This window comes from Tachysurus vachellii, chromosome 16 (genome assembly GCF_030014155.1).
Source record: "Tachysurus vachellii isolate PV-2020 chromosome 16, HZAU_Pvac_v1, whole genome shotgun sequence".
Lineage (NCBI taxonomy): Eukaryota > Metazoa > Chordata > Actinopteri > Siluriformes > Bagridae > Tachysurus > Tachysurus vachellii.
In genome coordinates, this window is record NC_083475.1 from 10,672,323 (window position 1) to 10,697,545 (window position 25,223).

At 35.2% G+C, this 25,223-nt stretch overlaps 1 protein-coding gene across 1 annotated transcript; it reads right to left on the reverse strand.

Annotated features, from left to right (window-relative positions):
• Positions 1–210: 210 nt before the first annotated feature.
• LOC132859120 (mucin-2-like) lies at positions 211–22,261 on the reverse strand. The gene is made up of 42 exons (XM_060889720.1): positions 22,112–22,261; positions 21,942–21,974; positions 21,356–21,581; positions 20,823–20,952; positions 20,434–20,497; positions 20,049–20,131; positions 19,507–19,699; positions 19,311–19,430; positions 18,321–18,441; positions 18,077–18,212; positions 17,929–18,000; positions 17,750–17,825; positions 17,242–17,373; positions 16,993–17,142; positions 16,729–16,823; positions 16,517–16,649; positions 15,308–15,551; positions 14,932–14,972; positions 14,371–14,459; positions 14,055–14,209; positions 13,828–13,966; positions 13,628–13,720; positions 12,446–12,640; positions 11,972–12,214; positions 11,655–11,811; positions 11,140–11,253; positions 10,786–10,927; positions 10,673–10,701; positions 7,440–10,580; positions 6,955–7,199; positions 6,592–6,778; positions 6,081–6,300; positions 5,274–5,452; positions 4,835–4,904; positions 4,610–4,719; positions 4,256–4,287; positions 3,792–3,942; positions 3,307–3,344; positions 2,607–2,714; positions 2,474–2,513; positions 2,066–2,168; positions 211–817 (listed from the first exon to the last, which is right to left on the reverse strand). Exons 1-42 carry the CDS (start codon positions 22,155–22,157, stop codon positions 655–657), a joined length of 8,238 nt encoding a protein of 2,745 aa, XP_060745703.1. The 5' UTR covers positions 22,158–22,261; the 3' UTR covers positions 211–654.
• Between the last annotated feature and the right edge of the window lie 2,962 nt (positions 22,262–25,223).

Sequence of the window (25,223 nt, forward strand, 5' to 3'; positions counted from 1 at the left end):
TCTTTTGTAACACCAGATATGATATAGCCAGTTCAAAGTTCTAGTTATACAGGACCCTCTGCCAATCCCAACCTGTGAATCTCCCTATGTTTAAGAGACGTTGTGTAACTTAAGTCTATTTAAAACTTCAAGGTGGTCATTTTCTCAGAAAACCAATAGTGTTTCATGCATACTGTATTAAGGAACAAAAACCACAGAATGTTAAACATGTTAAACACAGCATTGCATATATTTATTTACTGATTACATATGATTCATACAAATATGACTCCATCATTGAAAGGCATTGCATGATCCACTGGTTGAAAGTGATTTAAAAACAGACATTCAAGGAACATTCAAGAATTTTAAAATGAATTAAAATGAAAATAACAATATCAACTTTAGCTGCATTAGATTATCGTTTAAACCTGAGATCGCAGATTTTAGTATTTAATCACACCATGTGTAAAATGTAAAGAAAACAAATGGCTCACAGAAAATTTCTTTTGGCACTGACAGTCACCAGATCACCAGATCTGGTGTAAATCACCAGATCACTATATCATATATCATATATCGAGACAACAAATCATGTAAAAAATTAAGATACTCAGAACTGGCTCAGACCTGGTTCTCTGAGCATTACAGTGACATTGCAGATCTTTTGAGGTTTCAGACTTCACGCTGACACTCACAGCTGGTGATGTGTTTGTAAGTGTATTGTGTAGCTGTAGCTCCACTGCATACCAGAGAAATCTGTCTTATCTCGTAGTCTCTCTCTCGGCAGCTGGACTGATTATGCTCCAACTTCAGATCTATTCCAGACCTCACCCAACTACAAACAACAGCACATGCAAACATTTTACAATCATAAACATTCATTCACATGTTTATAGATATGTACTGTATGTGTGGTAATTGCGAAAAAACGTTTTAAATTCTCGCAAACAGCTATCAAAGGTAAACAATTATATTTTGTCAAAAATTGTTGGATTTAATAGAATTCAATTAGTGGGATTTTTCTGTCTAATGAACATCAACTTTAAGGATAAATATATTTCAGAAAAATGTGTGGAAATTCATTATTTTTTTAGTAATAAAGCAGTGTTCTCTTTTTGAATGTACTGTAGGTCTTTGTGTCTATTCATTTGATAGAGGTTTAATAAGACTACAGTCTATTCTTTTGATCGAGGTTTAATTAGACTACAGGAAATGTGCATTGAAAAACTAAAAATTTTTGAGATTGCTTAGAATCTTATATCTGCTTGCTTTAAAACAGGATACATATATATGCTTAAAATCCATCCATCTATCCATTTTCTGTACTGCTCACTGGAGTCTATCTCAGAGAACTGAGGGACACTCTGGATGCAGTTCCAAACCATTATAGGGCTCACACTTACACACTACAGACTACTGATATATGCCAGTCAACCTACCACACATGTTTTAGGAAACCAGAATACCCAGAAGAAACTAAGAAAGCATGGGGCAAATTTGCTAAGCTCCTAACACACAGTAGAGGTACTGAATCCCCAACCTTGGAAGTGCTAACATGCTAACACCTCACTCTCACTCTCACTCATTTTCTACCGCTTATCCGAACTACCTCGGGTCACGGGGAGCCTGTGCTCTCAGGCGTCATCGGGCATCAAGGTAGAATACACCCTGGACGGAGTGCCAACCCATCGCAGGGCACACACACACACACTCTCATTCACTCACGCAATCACACACTACGGACAATTTTCCAGAGATGCCAATCAACCTACCATGCATGTCTTTGGACCGGGGGAGGAAACCGGAGTACCCGGAGAAAATCCCCGAGGCACAGGGAGAACATGCAAACTCCACACACACAAAGCGGAGGCGAGAATCGAACCCCCAACCCTGGAGGTGTGAGGAGAACGTGCTAACCACTAAGCCTCCGTGCCCCCCCATGCTAACACCTAAGCTTGCATATACACACACAATATATATATATATATATATATATATATATATATATATATATATATATATATATATATATATATATATAGGTTAATTATGACCAAAAGGTTTCCTTAATGAGGAGTCTTACAAGGAGCCTGATGCACAGTTTCCTTCACAGGTGGGCAGCATCACCTCCTGGGTGCAGTTCTCAAAAGTCATTCTGGACAACTTGACTCCACACGTTGTGTTGCCTAGAAGGTTTACACAAGCCACATGACAACAACAATATGAAAAAGTAAAAGTGTCTGCATTTGCATTTTTTTTTGACCAAAATTATGATTTTGGTTACAAAAAAGAGATAACTGAATGAAAGTAATGGTTAAATGTCTTTTGCACCCACATACAGTATGTATTAGCAGCCACATATGATAACCAAAACATTTTTTAAATAATTGCAATAATCCCTCCAATCTAAGTTTGTTCTTCAGAATATTCCCAAAATATTGCACCATGTTTGTTTAAAAGAGAAATAATTAGAAGAAGATATTTCACATACATGAATAGCAGCAATGATTCTCATCCCAAAAACGAAGTTCCTAGGTATGCAAAGATCAGATGAAGTCAGACAGAATTTAAGATCCATATCAGTAATACTATACTATTTTAAATGTGTTATAGCTTGAGCTCACCTCAGGACAAAACTGTTGTGGACACATAGTCCGCTCTATTTCAGTGCCTGCACTTGTACAGCGATATGATAGACACGGGGTCTTGGGGTCCCTCCATGCCTCACCCACCTGAGGTGTCCACAGGGAAATCATCAGGACAGTACACTCTAGTTTACCCATTTGTTCAGTGTTATATAATACACAACTTCAGTCTTATTCATAACCACAACTATTAGTTGTATCTTATTACTAGCTTGAATAAAAGTTAGAATAAGTAGTAGTATTAGATCTACTGTACCTCATGGTGCATTTTAACAGGCATGTCCCCCACTTTTCTCTATAGAACATCATAACCCCTAAAATCCCCATATGTTTATATATTGTATTTTTTATTTTTTGCAATCCATCTCTCTATCTATCTATCTATCTATCTATCTATCTATCTATCTATCTATCTATCTATCTATCTATCTATCTATCTATCTATCAGATACATTTGAAAAGCTCTGCTACATAAACCCAGGATTGTTTAAAGTTCAAAATGTGAATAGAATTAGAAAAATTGCACATTTCTACAGTTAATCATGAATGTTATTGAAGAAAATACTGAGTTTAGAAATTCAACTACATTCAGTAACCAAGTAGTTCTGGTTTGCCTAAATGTTCCAAATAACTTATGGTACTTTCTTCACTCTCTGTACACACACAGAGCAAAACTGACCTTATATATTGTTCCACTGTATTCACAGGTCTTCTCAACTGTGAAAGAAACAGATCATGATTTCAATTTGGAATTGCTTTATGAGCAACAATTAGGTTTTATTTTAAGTGGCACTGATCCATCATCAACTAGTTAATAGCATTGTTATGGATTTTGAAGTCCGCAGTCGTGTTTTATACTGTACTCTGGAATCAATTACTATAGAACACATTGCTTTATCTATTAGGTTTTGTTCACTGGATTAACAGATCCTTTATATGAATTGTAATGTGTATATGAATTATATGATATTCATAAATATTCATAAATAAAATAATAAATATTAATATTAGTATTATCTTAAAATACCCCAAATGTATATCATATATTAGTTTTCATTCACATTTAAAATAACTTGTTTTGAAATTAACAGAAGGTACTGCTTTTCAACAGTTAAAGCACATGTATTAAAAGTTTGAAGTATAGTTGATGAAGTCTTATATTACCGCATATCTGGTTGTCGCAGCAGTCAGAGATGAGAGCAAAGCCAGGACTGCATATAGGAGATGGAAGTGGAGGTTTTGGCCAGCATTCTTCTGTCAGTGTCTGATTATTGCATGTACACATGTGGCAATTTGACTCCCATGTTGCCCCAACCTTAGACAGAGATTTGGAGTGTACTGTAATTACAGACTTGGTGGGAAATAAACATATTTTTTTTCCTGACAAACTAATCAGTGTGCAATTAATTGAAAGGCTCCACTATAATCTTTCTATATCTGTTTTGAGTCATTTTTAGTCTTTGTCTTTGTTGTTTGCATAAAGGTGTGTAAAAAGGTCAAGATTTTATTTGTGGTATGGGTTAATAGATAAAAATGCTTCAGGAATTTTTTCATGCTCACTCAGTGATATGTGGGTAACAGGTAAACCTTTGTTAGCACTGCATTATAGGTAATAGGTAATATCTCACCAGCATGGGTTCTCCCAGTGGGCCTTTACAGTCTAATAAAAAAGCAAACCAGATATTTATGCACATTTATTTCACACAGGAAATGTCAGTTTTAACAGTTATTCTGAAATGACAACAAATATGAGCTGGGTAAACACAACCCAACATTTTATTACTATAAAATCCTTTCAGTGTCAAAGAATGTCAATTTTAAAGCAAGAGTATGTATTTTTACTTGAAAATTGACAGTTAATCTGATATGGCTTTGTAAAACCTAAAGCTTTATTTTAAATATATGAAATATGCTGACACAGAAGTCAAAACAAATCCTGATGCTCTTTGTAAATGACAGACAAAAATATAATAACCACTCACTGGTGCATTCGGATACACAGACCATCTTGTGTCTCTCAGCAAGTAGCTGGTTGTTGGGGCAGAAACATCCAGACCTCACTGTATCCAAAACTGTTCCCGAAACACGCATGCTACATGAAAAACACATATAAAACAATCTCAAAACAAACTTTTAAGCAGATTTAAGTATTGTCAAACAAAATAATTAAGCAGTTTGTAAAAAAAAAAAAAAAAAAAAGCCCTCACCTGCCACGGCAGAAATCAGTTGGGGTGCTCCGGCACTCATCAAAAATCATTCCTTCAGGACAAGCAATGTCTGAGAAAGGTAAAGATTGTTATTTAAAAGAATGGATAACTTGAAGAACTAACATCCTGGCACAGCAGACTAAATGGGATTGTATTTGTTTTAAACCCTAAAATGCATGCATGCTTTATTATACATAAATTTTAGAAGAATTTTAACACCCTTTTAACCTAAAAGGGTGTTTGGAAGATTGTATGAGAGGTTGGGTGGGTCAGAGTTCACTGGACTTTAGTTATGCATTTAATGGTTAAGAGAATTAAATTTGTCTCTAAAACATAGACATATTCTGATTCTACATCATCATGCAGTACATCACGATCCAATACAACATCTGGAACCTCGGCATGTGTTCTATGCAAGTAAGTAAAACAGCAACTTTACCACAAATTCCACTGGTAAGATTTCGCCAGGCCACACAAGTGCCCATCTTCTTGCAGTGATCAGCTAGACGCTCTAGTGGGGAGCACACACTGGCGTTGTTTTGGGCCATACAGTAATCAAACTTGCAGCTACTCACAAGCTTCTCCACATCAATGCCCCCACTGCATTCGCTGAACACTCTGAGATTCAAAAAGCATACTTTATATTAATTAAATGTATCCTATGGAATTAAACTGTTATTATACCAATTTGGTCATTTGACAATGCCCACTATTTAGCTCTTTGCATTATATAACAGTTTCCAAACAGTGAAAGCTAGCTTATGCTTCCTCTAAAAAACATGAAGTCAGCTATTGCATCTTGTTGGACACAGGAGAAAATGATAGTATGATGTCTATCTTGAAGATCACAAAACAATTCTGTATGTTGCTCTGAATACGGGTATGTTCCAAATGCGCTAAACATAATTATAAAAGCATTCTCATAAATATATGCTGAGTTCCATGTTTATTAATTATTATATCTAGTTAATCTTGTATCTAGTAAACCTGATCTGGGTAAACTGTAATTTTGTAAAATCTCATATAAAGAGTGTTAATTTCCAACTTAAACATTTTATGGCTATTATGAAATGTTATTTATTTTAACTTTTAACATTTTTTAACTTTTATTTGTATACAGTATGTTGATGAAGGTTTGCCAGTTTTATAGATAATCTGTAATGTACAATACTTCATCAGATCCAGCAAGTCTTTTTTAAAGCCCACTTTCCTTGACACTAAAGCTGAAGAATAAGATGAAGCTTACTGATGTCTGAGGAGGTCACAGAAAGGAGCTGTGCAGGACAGTGGTGTTGGCTCAGGAGAAATAGGTGGTATGACAGGGAAACACGGCACATGCTGGGGAGCTTGTTGACAATACGGTTTCATTGGATCATTTTCTATCCATTCGTATGCAGTCTTATCACAGCAGTCCTCTCTCTCAACTGTACCATTCCTGCGTATACATGAGGCGCCTCCACAAACACCTGAAAATAAGAATTAGAGAAAGCTAGATTGCTAAAATACTGTATATGTAAGCCACACATTTCAACCAACCAACATTTCAGATGTAATACTATAAATAAATATACAGTACCTCAACTTTTTTGAGTGCAGTAATACAATTGTATAATTAGTAATGATTAAAAACAGTTTGGAATGATACAACATGAGGCATTCACTTTTCAACATATTTGGCTATTGCCGATATCTTATTCTATTAGGAAAATAAAGAGTATTTTACAAATACAAAGCAAGCAAAACTGTTGGACACTTACCACACTGGCCCTGTGTGTTATTAAAGAAATGCTCCATTGCCAGGTTGATCTGCAGTGTGTTCCATACACTGAGAGAGATGTATGAGCGGATCTCTTTAATGTAAATGTAGACTTCCGCATCTGTGCTCTCAAACCTTAGTCCATGTGCTTGATATGGGGCCTTTATTGTTACTTGATTCAGAGTAATCTTGAAAATATAACAGAGAAAATGCAAATTGTCATGGCACAAATATTGCACAAACACAGAGTACCATACAAACTTTAATGCTGAAAGCATCAAAAGCACAGGGACCAAGTCATTCCCACCACTACATAAGAGTCACCACTAAACCGAACAGCTTACGGATATTTATGTAAACCTACTTGTAATATAGGAATATCATCAGGAACTTCAACCACTTGAAGCATGACTGTGTTGTTTTGGTACTGCACAATGATGCCCTTGGCACAAGAAGCAGATGGCTCACAGTAATAATTATCAATGCTGATGCTGAGATGGTAAAGAGGAGTCCTTTCCTCCACCAGAACATATGTACAGTTTTCCAGGAACGTAAAGTCCTGTCCAGCAAAGGTAGTGTAATGTGGGTCTCCAAAGACATCACACTGACCTGAACAAAACATTGAAGAAATGTTAGCGCAATACCTTATCACAAAAGAAGCAGGATCTCAGGACACAGATAGCTGTTATATGTGGTGTGAATAAAAATATGTAGGAAATGTTGAATATTAATAATGTATTGATTTGGAGAACTTGTTTCATTTTTCCAACTGAATATAAATCTGGATATAAATAGAAAAAAATTTTTAGAATGTAATATCAGATAATATCAAAGAACCATTTCACTCACAGTCACACTGCCAGGTGTCACAACAGCCTTGTTTATCTTTCATCAGCTTTGGCATTCCTCTGGGGCACACAGGTATGACTGGAGTTGGACATATCAATGGTCTTAACTCAATAACATTGTTTTTGCAAATTTTAGTGAAGCAGTCTTCTGTCCATTCATAACCCTCTGGCCAGGTTTGGTTTCTAATCAGATCATAGCAAGCAGTGTAATGTGCAGTTGTGGTTGCTGGTATTGATGTGGATTCGGGTGTCTTTGTTGTTGTAGTTAATGGAGTTGTGGTTTCTGGAGTTAATATTGTTGTTCTAGTGACAGGTGGCTTTGATGTAATTATTGTAACCGGGGTTGTAGTTCCTTCAGTTGAGATTTCTGTGGTTGAAATTGTAGGTCTGGTTACGGGTGTCTCTGTTCTAGTTGTAGTTACTGGAGTAGTAGGTTTAGATAAACTCGTGATTTTTGGTGTTAAAGTGGTTACTAGAGTCTCTGTTGTAGTAAGTGTAGTTGTAGATGTAGGTTCTTCAGTTGAGATTTCTGCAGGTGATGTTTTGTTGGTCACTTGTGTCTCTCTCGTTGTAGTTAAATGAGTTGTAGTTTTAGATTCTTCGGTTGTGATTTCTGTTGTTGATGTTGTTATTGGTGTCTCCATTGTAGTCGTAGTAAGTAGAGTTGTAGATGGAAATCCCTCAGTTATGATACTTTGGCTTGTTGTTTTGGTTCTTATAGTTGTCGCTGTTGAAGCTGTATCTAATGTAGTTTTTGGTTTTGATGTGGTTACGGGAGTCTCTATTGTAATTGACGGAGTAGTAGTTATTACTGGTTCGTTAGTTATGATTTCTGTAGTTGATTTGGTTAACGATGTCTCTGATGTGGCTGAAGTTCTTATAAGTGGAGTTGTAGATGCAGATTCTTCAGATGTGAATTCTGAGGTTCTTGTTGTGGTCATTATTGGTGTCTTTGTTACCACTGAGGTAGGAGGAGTTGCAGTTTCAGGTACAGATGTGATTTTTGATGTTGATGTGGTTATAGGTGTCTCTGTCGTAGTTAATGTAGTTGTTAAATCATTTTCAGTTGTGATTTCTGGCGTTGATGTTGCTGTGATGATCACAGTTGTATCTGTTGTAATTGTTGTTATTGGGGTTGTAGTTGTAGATTCTTCAGTTGTTTTAGTAGTGATTCCTGGTGTAGTAGTTGTGTATGTAGACTCTTGAGGACTTGGACTGGCTTGGTTCGTTGTTGTCCCGGTTATTATAACTGGCTTTGTTGTTAGTGATGTTTGGGTTATGGGTGTCTCTGTTGCTGTTGTGGTGATTAAAGTTGTATCTGTTGTAATTGTTGTTATTGGGGTTGTAGTTGTAGATTCTTCAGTTATTTTAGTAGTGATTCCTGGTGTAGTAGTTGTGTATGTAGACTCTTGAGGACTTGGACTGGCTTGGTTCGTTGTTGTCCCGGTTATTATAACTGGCTTTGTTGTTTGTGATGTTTGGGTTATGGGTGTCTCTGATGCTGTTGTTGTGGTGATTAAAGTTGTATCTGTTGTAATTGTTGTTATTGGGGTTGTAGTTGTAGATTCTTCAATCATTTTAGTAGTGATTCCTGGTGTAGTAGTTGTGTATGTAGACTCTTGAGGACTTGGACTGGCTTGGTTCGTTGTTGTCCCGGTTATTATAACTGGCTTTGTTGTTAGTGATGTTTGGGTTATGGGTGTCTCTGTTGCTGTTGTGGTGATTAAAGTTGTATCTGTTGTAATTGTTGTTATTGGGGTTGTAGTTGTAGATTCTTCAGTTATTTTAGTAGTGATTCCTGGTGTAGTAGTTGTGTATGTAGACTCTTGAGGACTTGGACTGGCTTGGTTCGTTGTTGTCCCGGTTATTATAACTGGCTTTGTTGTTTGTGATGTTTGGGTTATGGGTGTCTCTGTTGCTGTTGTTGTGGTGATTAAAGTTGTATCTGTTGTAATTGTTGTTATTGGGGTTGTAGTTGTAGATTCTTCAGTTATTTTAGTAGTGATTCCTGGTGTAGTAGTTGTGTATGTAGACTCTTGAGGACTTGGACTGGCTTGGTTCGTTGTTGTCCCGGTTATTATAACTGGCTTTGTTGTTTGTGATGTTTGGGTTATGGGTGTCTCTGTTGCTGTTGTTGTGGTGATTAAAGTTGTATCTGTTGTAATTGTTGTTATTGGGGTTGTAGTTGTAGATTCTTCAGTTATTTTAGCAGTGATTCCTGGTGTAGTAGTTGTGTATGTAGACTCTTGAGGACTTGGACTGGCTTGGTTCGTTGTTGTCCCGGTTATTATAACTGGCTTTGTTGTTTGTGATGTTTGGGTTATGGGTGTCTCTGTTGCTGTTGTTGTGGTGATTAAAGTTGTATCTGTTGTAATTGTTGTTATTGGGGTTGTAGTTGTAGATTCTTCAATCATTTTAGTAGTGATTCCTGGTGTAGTAGTTGTGTATGTAGACTCTGGAGGACTTGGGCTAGCTTGGTTCGTTGTTGTCCCGGTTATTATAACTGGCTTTGTTGTTAGTGATGTTTGGGTTATGGGTATCTCTGTTGCTGATGTTGTGGTGATTAAAGTTGTATCTGTTGTAATTGTTGTTATTGGGGTTGTAGTTGTAGATTCTTCAGTTATTTTAGTAGTGATTCCTGGTGTAGTAGTTGTGTATGTAGACTCTTGAGGACTTGGACTGGCTTGGTTCGTTGTTGTCCCGGTTATTATAACTGGCTTTGTTGTTTGTGATGTTTGGGTTATGGGTGTCTCTGTTGCTGTTGTGGTGATTAAAGTTGTATCTGTTGTAATTGTTGTTATTGGGGTTGTAGTTGTAGATTCTTCAGTTATTTTAGTAGTGATTCCTGGTGTAGTAGTTGTGTAATTAGACTTTTGAGGACTTGGACTGATTGTGGTCTTTTCCACCCCGGTTATTATAACTGGCTTTGTTGTTTGTGATGTTTGGGTTATGGGTGTCTCTGTTGCTGTTGTTGTGGTGATTAAAGTTGTATCTGTTGTAATTGTTGTTATTGGGATTGTAGTTGTAGATTCTTCAGTTGTTTTAGTAGTGGTGGTGTGGGAGATGGATGTTATCCCAGTTTTTATGCCTGGTGTTGTTTGTGGTGTGTACACAATTGTAGTTGGAGGTGTTATACACGGTTCTGTGGGAATTAAAACAGTATTACAAAGATTTTTTTAATGGGAACACAAAATTAACATTTTGTAGATATAGCCATGGTGGCAAAAATCTTACCGCAAATCAGTTGCCCCTCAATGCACTCACTATGGCAAAAGAGCACAAATCGTCAGATATAAGGGTATGCAGGGCAAAAAAATATCCATAATGCATATATGATCCAAACTTACCAGCATTCACTGGGTGTGGTCACATTAGCACCAGGTTCGACCACAGTATTGTTGAAGTAACAAGTGCACTTGTCTAAACTCGAACAGATTCTTCTGTTCTCATCATAATATGGTTTTTCACTGGGGCAATGTGGGTAACAACCTTAACAAAACATAAACATGATTTTATACATTTATACAAAATATTTTAAACATTTTCACAAAATAAATGTTAACTATTAATTAAATCATAATAAATATTTAGTGTAAACATCTTCTAAACAATAAAAACCCAATTAATAAAGTTATCTATTACTGTCCAGAAACCACAACTAGGTCATAAAATTGAAACAATACAAAGGGAAAAACATAAACCTTCAAGCTTTCCAGAAAATTTGTTGCTTTTCCCACAAGTCTTGATGTGTTGAGGACATGCTTCATAATGCCAGCTGCACTGACCCTCTTCATTGTAATAGTCACAATAGACCGCTGTGAGAGAAAGAGCACACACAATGGATTTTCATCTCCTCAGTAAGCAAACACCAAAGGAGTACATTTCCACCCACCAGGAAGTAATTGTGTGATTAGTATCTGGACTTATGGGAAACTAAAACTAGATTGACAAAGTGTCCTTTTTCACATTGGCAAATGTAATTTTAACTCAGGTATATTGTTTTCTGAATGAATCTTATTTCTACAAAATGTATTTAAAAAGAGAATCTCTTGGTAAGATCGTTAGAATTTAAGCCAAGCAATTAAACATATCTAAAACACCTTAAATTTACAATTATTCATTAAATTATTTCATTCTTGTACATTCTTATTCTTTACTGCTTCTTCCATAAGAAATAACAAATATAAATATGTTGTAAATGTTGCAAGACACGTACGGCACAAGTCAGGAGTCCTCCATTTGATACAGACATTTTGAGTTGTGCAGGCCTCAGCATATGCTGCCACAGCTGTGCAGAATCCCAGGAACTTGCCCTCAAAATCACAGGAGCATGACTCCAGAATACAGGCCTGGTAGTAAGGTGTTGGATCAACCTGCAAGTTATTGGAAAGTGAGACACAATTTAATGAGCAGCTATTGTTTCCACCTCATGTGATCTTGTAACAGAATTATTCATGCTTGCCCATCAAAGTTGAGAAAACTTTACCATCAAAAATGACATCAAAATCTGTATAAATAATAGTGGTAGAGAACCTTTAGGTGGCAGGCTTTGAACGTGTCACTTTGTAGAATCATGCAGCGACGCTGCGCCCAAGCTGCACAGTATGAGTGACGTTCACAAGGAAACAGTTCCTGGGTCACATCCGAACAGGGAGGCACGGCTGTCTTCCAGCTGTTCCCAAACTCCAGTGTGCTGAAGACTACAGTGGAGCTCCTCGTCAGCAGGTCATTCATTAGCTTTCCATCAAAATCACCACACAGTCCACGCACTCGACCCTGTCAGTCCACACACAAAGGAACCATGAGTATGAAACTGCAAAATCTGAACACAATGAATTTGAACTATGAGACTAACATTAACAGAAACACCTATGGCAACAGGATCATACTCCATACAGTACCAAACAGTATTAAACCATCTGTAGAAAACATCTTTAGGTAGCTTTTTCCAGATTTGTTTATGTTCGATAGTTAAAAAGAAATATGTTCAAAGACAAAGCTTCTTACATTCCAGGAAGTTTGCAGCTCAATTGTGACTTTAGTTTGCTTGTCCCAAATCACTTTGAGGCCTAGTTCAGGTACAGAAATGATGATATACAGGCCCACAGTGTGGACAGAGTACAGTGACTGAGCTCTCAAGCGCCACCCATTCAGGAACTTCTGACTTATATTCATATCACGCAAGGTCAGAGTCACTTCATCCTGTTTGAGGTACAAACAACATTTTTGTTCAGTTACAACAAAATAAAAAAATATATATGTCAACATGTAACTGTGAACTATGTTTGACTTTACCCTTGTACAATGTTCGGGTCTGTGGGACCCATATTCATTAACATCAATAGTTTGCTAAAAAAAAAAAAAACTTTGCTTCCTTGTAAATTTGTTGATTCTTCCCACTCATAACCTGATTAAATTTGATTTTCTTTTTTTTTTTTATTGCATTTTATTAAAAAACAACAAAAAATGAGTAGCACTTTAATCAAAAAATGTGATGTAATAAAGGTAAAGGGCACATATTAACAATATATGCTGTTTATATTGCTTGTAATTGGCATGAAGTAAACATCTGTAGAGTATTTTAACATAAAATTTTTGATTGTGTTGAATTAAAAACCCAAAAATGCAGCGGGTCCATACAAGGGTTTAATACATGATTGTTACTGCAAATCCAATCTGAAAAACTCCTCTAATTTAACATTAAATGCATCTCTACCAACAGCTTACTAACTGTTTTTCATTATTAAAGATGATTAGATTTTACTTACATGTTTCACTAATATAATAATCATTTGGTTGGAAAATTACAAGAAGTCTTCCAGGATTCTTGAGGTCTACTGTCTTCCCAATTACTGAATGTTCAGTCTAGGGCATGGTATATGTACACTATATTGCAAAAAGTATGTAAAACCATATATGCTTGTCATACATCCCATTAAACATCCTATTTTGCTGTTATATAACCCCCACTCTTCTGGGAAGAATTTCCAATATATTGTGGAGTAAGGCTGTGGGGATTTTTGCTAATGGTGGTTATTTAATGAACAAGACCCACAAAAAGAAATCATGAAACATTAAAACAATAAACAATTAATCAGATTAAAACAATAGCACAGATCTGAGTGTTTTAGTCTGTAAATAGTTCTAAAATAAATAGAATAACTATAGACTGAGATAGATTCAGATTACCTTTAGTTTCACAGAGATGGCGCGAGAGCAGGTTAGAACTTCATCGCAACATGGCACACTCTCCGCATTTATGGAAAATAGCCCATTGATGTCCTAACACACACATATGTTCATTATGGCTTATCAGGTAATCATTAATATTTTCTTTGGTCATTTCACTTATATAAAATATATATGAGTATATAGTATGCATAACTCACCTCAACCAGAGTGTACTGACAGTGGCCATCAAAACGATACCATTTGGAATCAAAGGTCTTATATTGTCCATTTCCAAACACTTCACACACTCCTGGGCATGGATCACCTTTACAGTCCCACTGTCCTCCTCTGCATGTGCTGCGCGAACAATCACAGACACTTTGAATTTCTGAGCAGGAAAAACTCTGCACATGTAAATAAAAATAAAGTTAAAAAACATATTCACCATGTTTTACAGTTCGATTCTACGGCCTGCCCAGATGCATAAACCATCCCACTGAATTCACATGTGCAATTCTCTTGAGTCACACAGTTGCCATTATGGTCTGCATACTGGCCTTCTGGACAGTAACAGCCACTGATACAACTCTGATCAGAACTCTGTGAAGGCAAATCAGTTCAGTCAGGAATAGTTTAATTTGCTTCTAATTTGATTTAATCAGCAAATTAATTCATAGACACAGTTGTGACGTGTTTAAACCAGTTTAAGTGCATTGTAGTGCAATGCCATAATTAATGTCTGCTGCTATAAAAATACTCACAGATGGTTTGCTCAGGCTCTCACATGTCTTTTGCACTGTGTTTACTGGTGCTTGTGCACAATGGACACATATTTGTCCATTTGGACAGTCTAAAGGACAAAGTAAAACCAATATGGGAGGCTTAACATTTATATGAGACATTGGGAACAAGCAAAAAGACTATAATTCCATCCAAAACAATCCAGTTATTTAGGAAGCTTATGTTCTAGATATATTGTATGTTATACATACATTATTTTAACATTACACCATGAATATACAGCATGAGTTGTGTACACCAAAATGTATTAAATATTTTGTTAAAAAAAACTGTCAGATACAACAATTCCAAAGCTTCAATTTGTCAAATGTAGCCTCAAATGCAGAAAAAAAAATTGCTCATGAATAAGTACATTTTTATCAGTATTGAATTATAAACAGGCTATGATTAATTAAAAGCTTGTGAATCTTAAGTGTGACAAATGCAAATAGGGTTGAATCTTTGCACACAACCATATTCCTGCTCATAGGTTTCTATTTTTAATGGCTCAATATTGCATATATAAAAATTTAAATCTTTACCGCAATTGTCTGAACACTGGAGATATCCATTTTCACACATGCTGCAAGACAAATTTCAGGCATCAGTTAAACCCATCATATTTATATATATATATATATATATATATATATATATATATATATATATATATATATATAAAACATAATAATGTAATATTCTGGTTATATGTGGTTTTAGTTTTTACCGTATAGAGCACAAATACACAAGTAAAATCAAGCTTTGAGAAAGTATATCTGGTTGCACTAGGATTTTTATTGTTGGAATAATAACTAACTAAACAAATACTTCCTGCTGGAAAAAATGCTCTATTTCCTTGAGAGCTCATTTGCATGCACCAGCAGTGTGCTTGAACAGCAGAAAATAAGCAGAGCATACCATTGACGTCCATCAATAACCACAGGACCTGGAGGAGTTGTTCCACCTGGGTAGTTGCATTGGCAGAGGGCACGAGGGCTGCACCTGAGTGGTGTGTTGAGATGGGTGCCAGGTGGGCATCCGCAGCCCTCCACTAGGTCATCTGGCATGTCACAGGTTGGGTCAGGACCAGACAATGAGCGGCATGTACGATTACATGCCTGCATGGTGTAATCAAACCTCAGATTGCTCTCACAAGAAGGAGCTGGAACACAGAGAGAAGACAACATAAATGTCACCAATGGTTTTCACATTACTACACATAACCAAAATGTCCTCTGAGATTCTCTAATGACCATAAATCTCATTTTAAATCCTAACATAGACAGATTACTTCACTATGCAAATCTTAAAAAGTTACATTTGGGATACAGGATCTTTAATAGAGTAGGCAGAGCAGTAGCAGCCATGAATCAGCTGCACAAAAAGTCAATTGCATATGCGAAGCAGTGAAGCATGTGTGAAGAAAGGCAATGATTAATTTCCCCTCACTCACCAGAGTTTTCTCATGAGTGAAGTTCTCTGGGACAGGGAGAAGACAGGTGTCTCCACTTCTATTACAGGTCACTCTTAACAAACCCAATCTCTCCTGGCAATACAGGTTCTCTTTATCTTGATATTAAAACTGTCTTTGGTGATGTTATTACAGATGGGATTTCTGGCTTTTTTTTTTGTGATCATTCCCATTTTTCCTTAAAAGGACAAAGTTTATGATATTTTCTCTAGTGATCTAACAATAGATAGATTGCATGCAAAACAATGCAGGAAGCTATAGCAAAAAAAGGACCTAGCATGAAAGCAACCTAAAACCTATCATAAAGATTTCTCAAGTTAAAAAAAGCCTGGCCTTTCATCTGCTATTTGTCACCTTACATCATGCGACTTGACCCTACATACAGTATGTGCTCTAACTAACAATGCTGTATAATTCCCATTTTGTGACTAGACTTTTGACTGAAATCTAGGTAGGTTGTTTTTAGTTTAATTTTCAATTACGAATTTAAACTTTTTTTACTTGATTTTGACATTTAAATGCAATATCGGAGTTAGTAACTACTTCCGCAATCCGATCTGGTTTGTTATGTTCTGTTTGTATCAGTTGTTATCTTTTGTTTAGTGTTTTAAAATTTTGAACTGTGTATCCATTTTTAACTTTCAATTCAGACTCACTGCAGGCTGTTTCTGCTCTCCAGTCACCAATGATGATGCCCTGACTGGCGCAGGCTTTGGCATAGTTTCCCAGGCCAACACACACATGCTCCTCTAAGCCAGAGGAAGCTTGGCAGGTTCTCCGAATGCAGGCCTGGAAATTTAAACAATACCTTTAGAATTGCTACAAATACTTCATTAAAACTTCCAGTTAGCTATGAATAGTATCTTACATCTAAATAAGAGTTAACAGGCACGTATTCATGGCACAGAGCAAACACACCACTTGTGTTTGTCAGCTGGGTGCACTTATGTTCAGCAAATAACTCTAGATAGAAATAAGATACAAAACACAATGTTATCAGTTAGAAAAAAATGAAAGATATTGAGAACACAACTAGAAGGAAATATCAAGACAATCAATAATATTGCATATCGCAATAATATTGCATTGGTTTACGAATAACATATTGTATATGATAAAAATGCAGCTGTACCGTTGTTAGTGTTGATGCATGCATAGGGGTTATTTGCTGTGCAGTCCCCAAGCGTCCATGATAGAGCAAAAGACTGAGCTGAGTTTTCCACAATACCACTGCTCGTAGTGAAGTCATCTTCGGTGTTGTTGTTGTTTGATCCACAAAGACCTGTAATGTTGAAATGTGCATATAACCACAAATAAATTCTACAATGGATGTTAGGGTTATTTTTAGGCAATAAACAAATAATTTTTGTGTTGTGGATACCTGTGGCCGTTACATTCTGTAGCAAATACAAGTACATTTGGACTTCAGGAGAAACTTGGACTTGCATCTTCATTCCAAAAGATGTCTGGACCATAACAAACATGGAAGACTGCCAGTAGACTGTGACATGTTCTGAAATGGAAATATTATTTTCATTTTTTTTAAAAAGCAAAAAGGTAAACAGCAAGATTGGGAAAACATCACTGGCTATGTTAAACTTTGTAAGGTTTCACAATGATAGTTGTAGCCTCTATAATAATAATATAGATTGAAATGAAACATTAATCGGATTCCTTTTGTCTCCACTTTTTGTATCACATGGTTCAGACTTTATTAACTTCATGATAGCTTAGTTTAAATTTAACTACATCAACTACATCCTTTTTCTGTTTTATAGTCATTTGCATTAAAGATTAACTGCTACAGGTTATTTATTTAGTTTCCTTATTAAAGTTTTTTTTTCCAAGACAAAATTCTTTTGTTTCTAATTGCATTGTAAAGTACCTACCAGTTTGTGACAGATTTGTGGCTGTAATTTCATTTTCCCTTAGTTGTACACTGTTTAAGGAGAAGGTGTATCGTTCCTAAATATAGAGAAAACCATATTTGTTATTTATATCTGAACTACTTAAAAAAAAAACTTAAAAAAAAAAGAATAGTGCCATGTTTATATGGTGGAAAAAACACCTGATACACATCAAGGTAAATTTCTTCTATGGTCATGGCAGAAAACCTGACGGTGATAGTCCAGTTCAGTCCCTGTGGAAAGACACGATAAGTTCATAATTTGCTTGACAAAAAAAAAGTAATATTAACATATTTGATATTTACTAACCCTTGAAGCCACATAGGTACATGTCCCAGGCAAAGAATATTGTTTGCCATCAAAAGTAGTGACAAACCAGCCTTCAATGATGCACGGAGTCATACAGGTGTTAGCTGAACAGATCCATTTTCCTTTGATGCATTCACTAAGACGAAAACAGAGATAGGTGTGCATTAATACAGGAAAATGCACTACACGCACTGCAGATCCAAACAGAGCATATGGTTAGAACATTACAGCAGGCTCATCTCACCAAGTTTGGCACTTTGTGCTGCGTTTATCTCTTGGGGCATAAATATTTCCTCTGTGCACACAAGGACAATCCTCCACTTTAACACTGTAGTAGCTTTCAACTCGATCGTTCAGGACCAACCCTGAGAGAGAAAGTGGAAAGAAGAGATTAAGTGAAAGAGAGAGTGAGAGAAAAATAAATGGCAAGGTTGGCTATCACTTAATAATAGGTCATGCACAGTATAAGAATACACTTGGAGCAAGGATAGGCTTGTGCCATATAACAATATAATCACCTTGAAAAAATCTTACACTGCTCTGCTGTTCTGTGACATTTACTCCTATCATATTATATTACCAAACCTGCCAATCTTTCTGACATTATTCAGCATCTGCCAGCATTTTGACATTAGATTAGGTTGCTACTAGTAGTATATTAGCTACTAAAGACCTGTCTTTTCCCTCGGTACAACAAGAGAAGAGCACATTGACATGTTCATTCTGAAATAACTGTTGCATGGTGTTTTTATTGCTGTTTTGTCAGTGCTCAGATATGTTCAAACAATTTGAACAGCAAGAAAACAGTGACATTTTTGTTGCTGTTTACTATGCTGTTTACTGTGCATTTCTGCAGAATCACCTAAAAATTCAGCATCAGCCACTGCCACTGCCAACTAGCTGTTTACGACTGCACAGCTGCTAATATTACTATTATTATTATGTCCTCTCATCGATTGATAATAATTTTAAATCTGATTATATTTAAATACTCGTTTTTTGCTTATCAGAAAATGCTGTCGTTTAAATCTATGGTTTATAGATGATTACATCATTAATTAAATACATTGTGCAAAATAAATATTGTGAAGCCTAAACAAAATATTGAGTTCTGTAATCTGAAAACAAGCTTCATAACACAAAACCTGTCACTTCGCATTATAACCTCATAACCCAAAGATGTCAATGTGTCAAATTGTGTTTGCTTGTGCTACCATAAAACAGAAATACCTACCATTTGGAGGAAGACAGGTGGCAGTTTGAAAATCTGTCTGAAGCTGGGGGTTTGAGCAAGTGGGAGGAAAAGCAGCACCTTGGTCCTTATACAGCAGATCTCCAGGACAGTGATGTTCCTCTGCAGAGAATTTCTCATTTATTATCGGTACTACAGTTGGAAAATAAAGTAGTCCTATAAATTATGTGTCACTTACGGCATGAAGTTATGTTCCGCAATTTTGTTTGCAGGGCATATGATTGATTGCAGAAAAAAAAAAATTCTTCATAGAAAGAACACTTTGCCGATTCATGTATATTGATATACATGTTTAGCTTGCACAGTTGGTCAAAAATATAAAGCCTCTTGCCCAAGCACTCTCTAGCATTAGATTTAAAGTCGTTACAAATCTGGAAAACAAAACATTTCAATTATTCATCATGCAATAGATAGCATGGATTCTGACATGCAAACATTTGGTGCCACTTGGTCTACGTTCCCTTGGGCAAAAAGCAACAAATCTGGTATTGCTTGTTTGTGTTAGGAGAATAAGATATTACAATTTAGGCAAATTATTCTCTGCTCTCCTATGGCAACACTATCAGAGTTTTCAGATCCTACAGTATAAGAAACAGGATAACTTTATTTATGTCAATTTTTATTTTTATTATTTATTTAATGTCTCCCCCAATTTTTCAGACATCATCTAGTTTCTGGTACATAAAATTTAAGTATTTTCCTGAAAGCAGGTGTTTTTACCTTATCCTCTACCGGTTGGGAATCACCAGTCACACATATCTCATCATGAATGACATTTCTATCAAGAAGCTCTGCTCGAGTTTCTGTGGTAAAAAAAATATAATAAACATATTTCAGCGGTATGGCATATTCTTAAATCTCAATGAATTTTTTAGTAATAAATGAACCACATTTCTGAAAAAAATAATAATAATAATAATAATATAGAATATTATTATTCTACATTATACATTCTATTATTATACAGAGAATTATATATATATATATATATATATATATATATATATATATATATATATATATATATATATATATATATATATATATATATAATTATTCTTTTTTTTTTTTTAATCAAGTTTAAAAATATTGATGCCATATTAACCTGAACTATTTTGTCTCCCACACATCCCAGTCATCCCATCCACTAATGGCCGGTCCAGTTGCACCTATAACAAGAGCAAAACTTTTTTATGAAAAACCTATCCTATATCTGGTCACTTTTATGTAATAAAATTGTAATATTTTCTTAACAAAAAGCACTTTGTCATGTTAGTATGTTTTACAAATAGTTAATAATTTTAAAGTAAAATATAAAATCGTTAACATTTTGGAAATTTATGTGAAATTTTTTGTGAAAAGTTTCTTATTTTTATTTCTTGCCTTATTTTCAAAAATCAAATGTCATTGAGGTTGTATCGAGAGACAGCAAAAAAAGAGAATAAGAAAGTAAAAAGAGAGAAAAGAAAATATTGCTGTTTTTGCTTTACTAACCCAGAATCTTGTCACACCCATTGGTAAACTGTACCATGTAACAGAAAATGGCAGAACTTTGCTTGTAAGCTTTGTATAAATGCCAAATGCATACACTTTCTGATAGGTGTGATCATAGGGCAGGGAGATGCTGCAAAGGAAAATGATAAAGTTAAATTTGTTAGAATCTCTTGGTAATCATTACACAATGCATTGGGAAATGCTTTACTAAAGCACCATAACCAGAAGGTGTGGACTGACCTGAAAATGTATAAAAATAAATGTAATTTTGTACACCAGAAGGTGATAAGAGGAAGATAAAACTGTACTTTATAAATGTACTTTTTCATGCAACCTAGTAGAATCATTAACTTCAGTAACCCTAGTAAGTGATTTTAATCGTTAAGAAATGTACAATGGTAACTCAATTCTAATTTCAAAATCAGCAGCTGTAAATACATAATAATCGTAATTTAAATTCATTTAGATTATAAACTTTTTTAACTTTAGGTTCAGCAAGTACAAAAAAAAATTATATCACATTCTTGAGCTACCTGTTTCCTTCCACAGTGAGGATGCCATCCTGAATGATGGTAGCAATTTTATTCACATAAATCTCAACTCTCTTCATGATGCCAGTTTGATCACGCTGCACAGAGATGAAACAGTCGACTCCCGCATGAGAGAAGTGTGTCAGTGTTACAGGACATGTGGTTTTCACATGGAACATGGTCCCATTGAAAGTCTGCATGACCCCACTGCCAAAGGTCTTGCACACATCTGAAAAAAAAGAGAGCTGGAAAGTCAATAGTCAGGGAAATGACTATAACACAATTTTTAATTACAATAATTTAAAAGAAGAAATTAATTAAAAATAGGATCAAGATTAAAATTCTTTACGACTACAAATGTATAGAATAATATTGTGCTAACTGCTTAGAGATTTTAGTACACTTTTGTAAAATGATTTCAAATTAGGAAATAATTGAAGTTTGCTGGAAATCAGATCCAGCTGAGGACAACACAGTAGCTGAAAGCTGAATCGCCTTAGATAACCAGACCCAGCTTATCTGAGGAGCCCAGTAATGGAGTACTTTTACAACATATGTACTAAAGTTCAAGGATGACTACTGTACTTACTTGTGCTTTGGGTTGAGACAAAGCCAAATTGACCTAAGGGAAAAATGATTTAGACATTTAAAGTGCTATATAAAAGTACTGTGCATTGCAGGTGTAGTTTTCTTGACAAAAAAATGTGTGGCCACAACAAAATTTAAATTTTAAAATGAATCTATGCAAAAAGCACTTACCTGAAAAAAACACTAAAATCCCTAAAACGATCCTACGCTGAGCCATGTTCTAAACATGCAACTCTTAAACATGCATGCAGAATGTAAAAAACTCTATCCTGCCATCCGTTTTATACCCAGACCCAGTCCCCTAATTTGCATAGCATGAGGAAATAAATTTAGGATTAAGCAACTGCATCCCCTTGTAATTAAACAGACATCTTAGATGTCAGACATAAGAAACCTCCTTGAAGCCGCACTTCAATTTTATTGCTTTGTATTGGGTCAGTGAGCAGAAAGGCTCCATCCCTCTCTCTTTGTTCCTGCATTTTCCAGGGAGGAAACAGAGCAAAGCAAAGACCATAAAAACAGAGTTGGGTTTCCTTCAGGAAACACAGATGCAATGTACAGTAACAGAATGTACATATGGTGGGAAAAGTATTAATAGAAACAATTTTAGAACAAGTAGTTATGCCTCAGTGATTCTGAGTAATTTTAAGTAGGCAAAGCAGGTTCATTTTGTTTAACACTCAGGAACCAGGAACTAGGTGTGTACTAATGGTTTGAAATGATGTTTGTACAGTATCAGCCCAGACTTACTGGATTTGACTTTCGTTTAAAATGAAACTCACAATTTCTTTATTAACTGTTTATGTAGATTATACAAATTTGAATTAAGGGAATACCACCAGGTTGTAAGGATGATTGCATACCCAAATGTATTCCATATTGGGAGTTTATTCATTTGAATATTTGTTACTGTTGTTTCAAAGACTAAGGCAAACAGATCCTTCCTCAAGCTGGCAGCTAATAACAATGGATTTGTCTCCAAGGGTGATCAAGGAAATTCCATCATATTACTATTTAAAAAATTTCCTTGATTCCACTCAACATTCTTTTTAATGTTCTGTAGAGCAGAGATTCTTTGTAAAAGTTTCTGCTGTCAAAAATGGATTGAAATAGAAGAGCCATAAGATGAAACATCACTGAAATAGACATATAGGCACATTTAGCCTTGCTCTAGTGATTTTTTCCTCAACATGCTGTCACGCTAGCACCAAAATCCAGACACTCCACTTATGAGAGCACACCATGGCAAACCACAAAGGTCACCATAGACAATCTCCAGCACAACACTCCACTAGCATTAGTGTTCTAATCTCACACACATTTGTGTTCACTCACACACATTTGAGTTCTAATCATGGACACGTTTTCCCAGTCACACTCACACCACATATCCTCTATACCGACCTCACCATGGACTCTTTACAAAGTAACACAAAATGTGCCTTAACCTGTCATAACAAGCCTTATGTTTTTTCTGTGTGTTTATGATTTTTGCTTCAGATTTTGCAATTGTTTGCCTATTTCAGAATTATTAATTTACCTCATGATCTATTATGTAAAATACTGTATATAACTGATAATATCACAATATATTATACATAAGGATATGTGAACAATGAGGAAGGACTGACTTAAACATAAAAATACCAGGGATTTGGCAATGTTTACTCATAAGACCACAAGATGGTGACATACCCTGTGTTATGAAAGTGTCCTGCTCCACTTCTTTACATATTCAATTATTTGTTAAAATAAACCAATGGAACACCAATATAAAGTGAAAAAACACACATGTGGCCTGACGTCTACAGTCTCTAGTTGTTATCCAGTCCAAGCTTGTATGAGTCCACTAATCATTAGGCTTAATTAACACAGGGTTTGTGCAGTATTAGAAATAATACTACTAAAAGTGATGAGCCATTCTTTCCACTCCTTTAAATAACCATTCTTAAATAATATGTACTTATTTACTGGTACAATATGTAGAATAATAATTCTCCATTAAATTAATATGAATATTTAAATAGTAAATGGTTCTCTGCAGAGACAAAAGCTTCCTTTGCAAACCAGAACTGGTTCTTCTCTCATATTAACAGACTACAGTTTAATGATTATCAGAACACTTAGTGATTAATTTTCAATTATGAAGTATGTGAGTTAAACCTCTAGTCTGACAGTGCATACAAATTATCAACAGTTACATCATAGATTTTTTCAAAAAAACACATTTTAACTTATTAGATAACTATCAGTTTACTTACAATTTTACTAAACAAAAATATTTTTTTTCCCCTCACAAATTATTGCCATGCTTCCAAATAATATTTTGTGATGCTTGTAATGGAGATAATAACAGTCTCTTCCTTTAACAGGTAGCAAAAGACTAACAAAACTGTAGAAAATTATTATTATTATTATTATTATTATTATTATTATTATTATTATTAAGTGCTATTAAACCTAGTATTTAGGAGACACATCCCCTGAATATGAATAATGTAAAAGTAAAAATAGCAAAATGTAATGATTTGCCATCCTGTATATGGCTCTCACTCTGATTGATTTCATCAATCAGAACCACAATTAGCTTGTACAGTTCATGCTTATAGACTAGTACTACAGTTCTGGCATAAAACAAAACACAGAGTAATACAAAAACCTAATGACAGCTACAATATGACAGATTACAGTGCAAATATAACACAATCTTAAGGACCCCTCACACAGAACACAGTGCAAACATGGTGTAAAGAGCTTATTAAAATTAAAAGATTCTTTCAAAATTAAAAGAAAGTTAAAGATAAATTTTAACATATCTTTTTGTTTCTGTAAATAGTCATATGAACCATGTCTAAATCATGCTAAAATGCCATTGGGATATAATGAACAGAATATTATGACTATCCATGCTTCAACTTAAGTACTTAAGCTTGCTGTTTAAAAGTATAAGCATCATGGTCGACAAACCAAAGTTGGAAATTTTCCGTACAACACAGTAAATAAGATGATCATTTTATATATATATATATATATATATATATATATATATATATATATATATATATATATATATATATATATATATATATATACTGTATGTTGACACCCAACAGTTGACCATGAGTACTTATACTGTATGTATTTTTTCCACCTTTGGAGCTATAACATCTTCCACACTTTTCATTGGATTTTGAGACAAGAGGTCAGGTTAAGATGGTCTTCAGTGGGTTGATAAAAGTCTTCATAAAGCTCACTTTTTTGCCCAGGGGCATTGTCATGCTGG

What these genes read in the sequence shown, in the direction of transcription:
- LOC132859120 (XM_060889720.1), bottom strand. Translation starts at nt 22,157, where the DNA reads ATGGCTCAGCGTAGGATCGTTTTAGGGATTTTAGTGTTTTTTTCAG. An exon ending in CCATCTCTGTGAAACTAAAG is followed by an intron (nt 12,641 to 13,627) that starts GTAATCTGAATC and finishes TACCTCAAACAG; the next exon opens with GATGAAGTGACTCTGACCTT. An exon ending in CTGTGTATCCGAATGCACCA is followed by an intron (nt 4,288 to 4,609) that starts GTGAGTGGTTAT and finishes CTTTTTTATTAG; the next exon opens with ACTGTAAAGGCCCACTGGGA.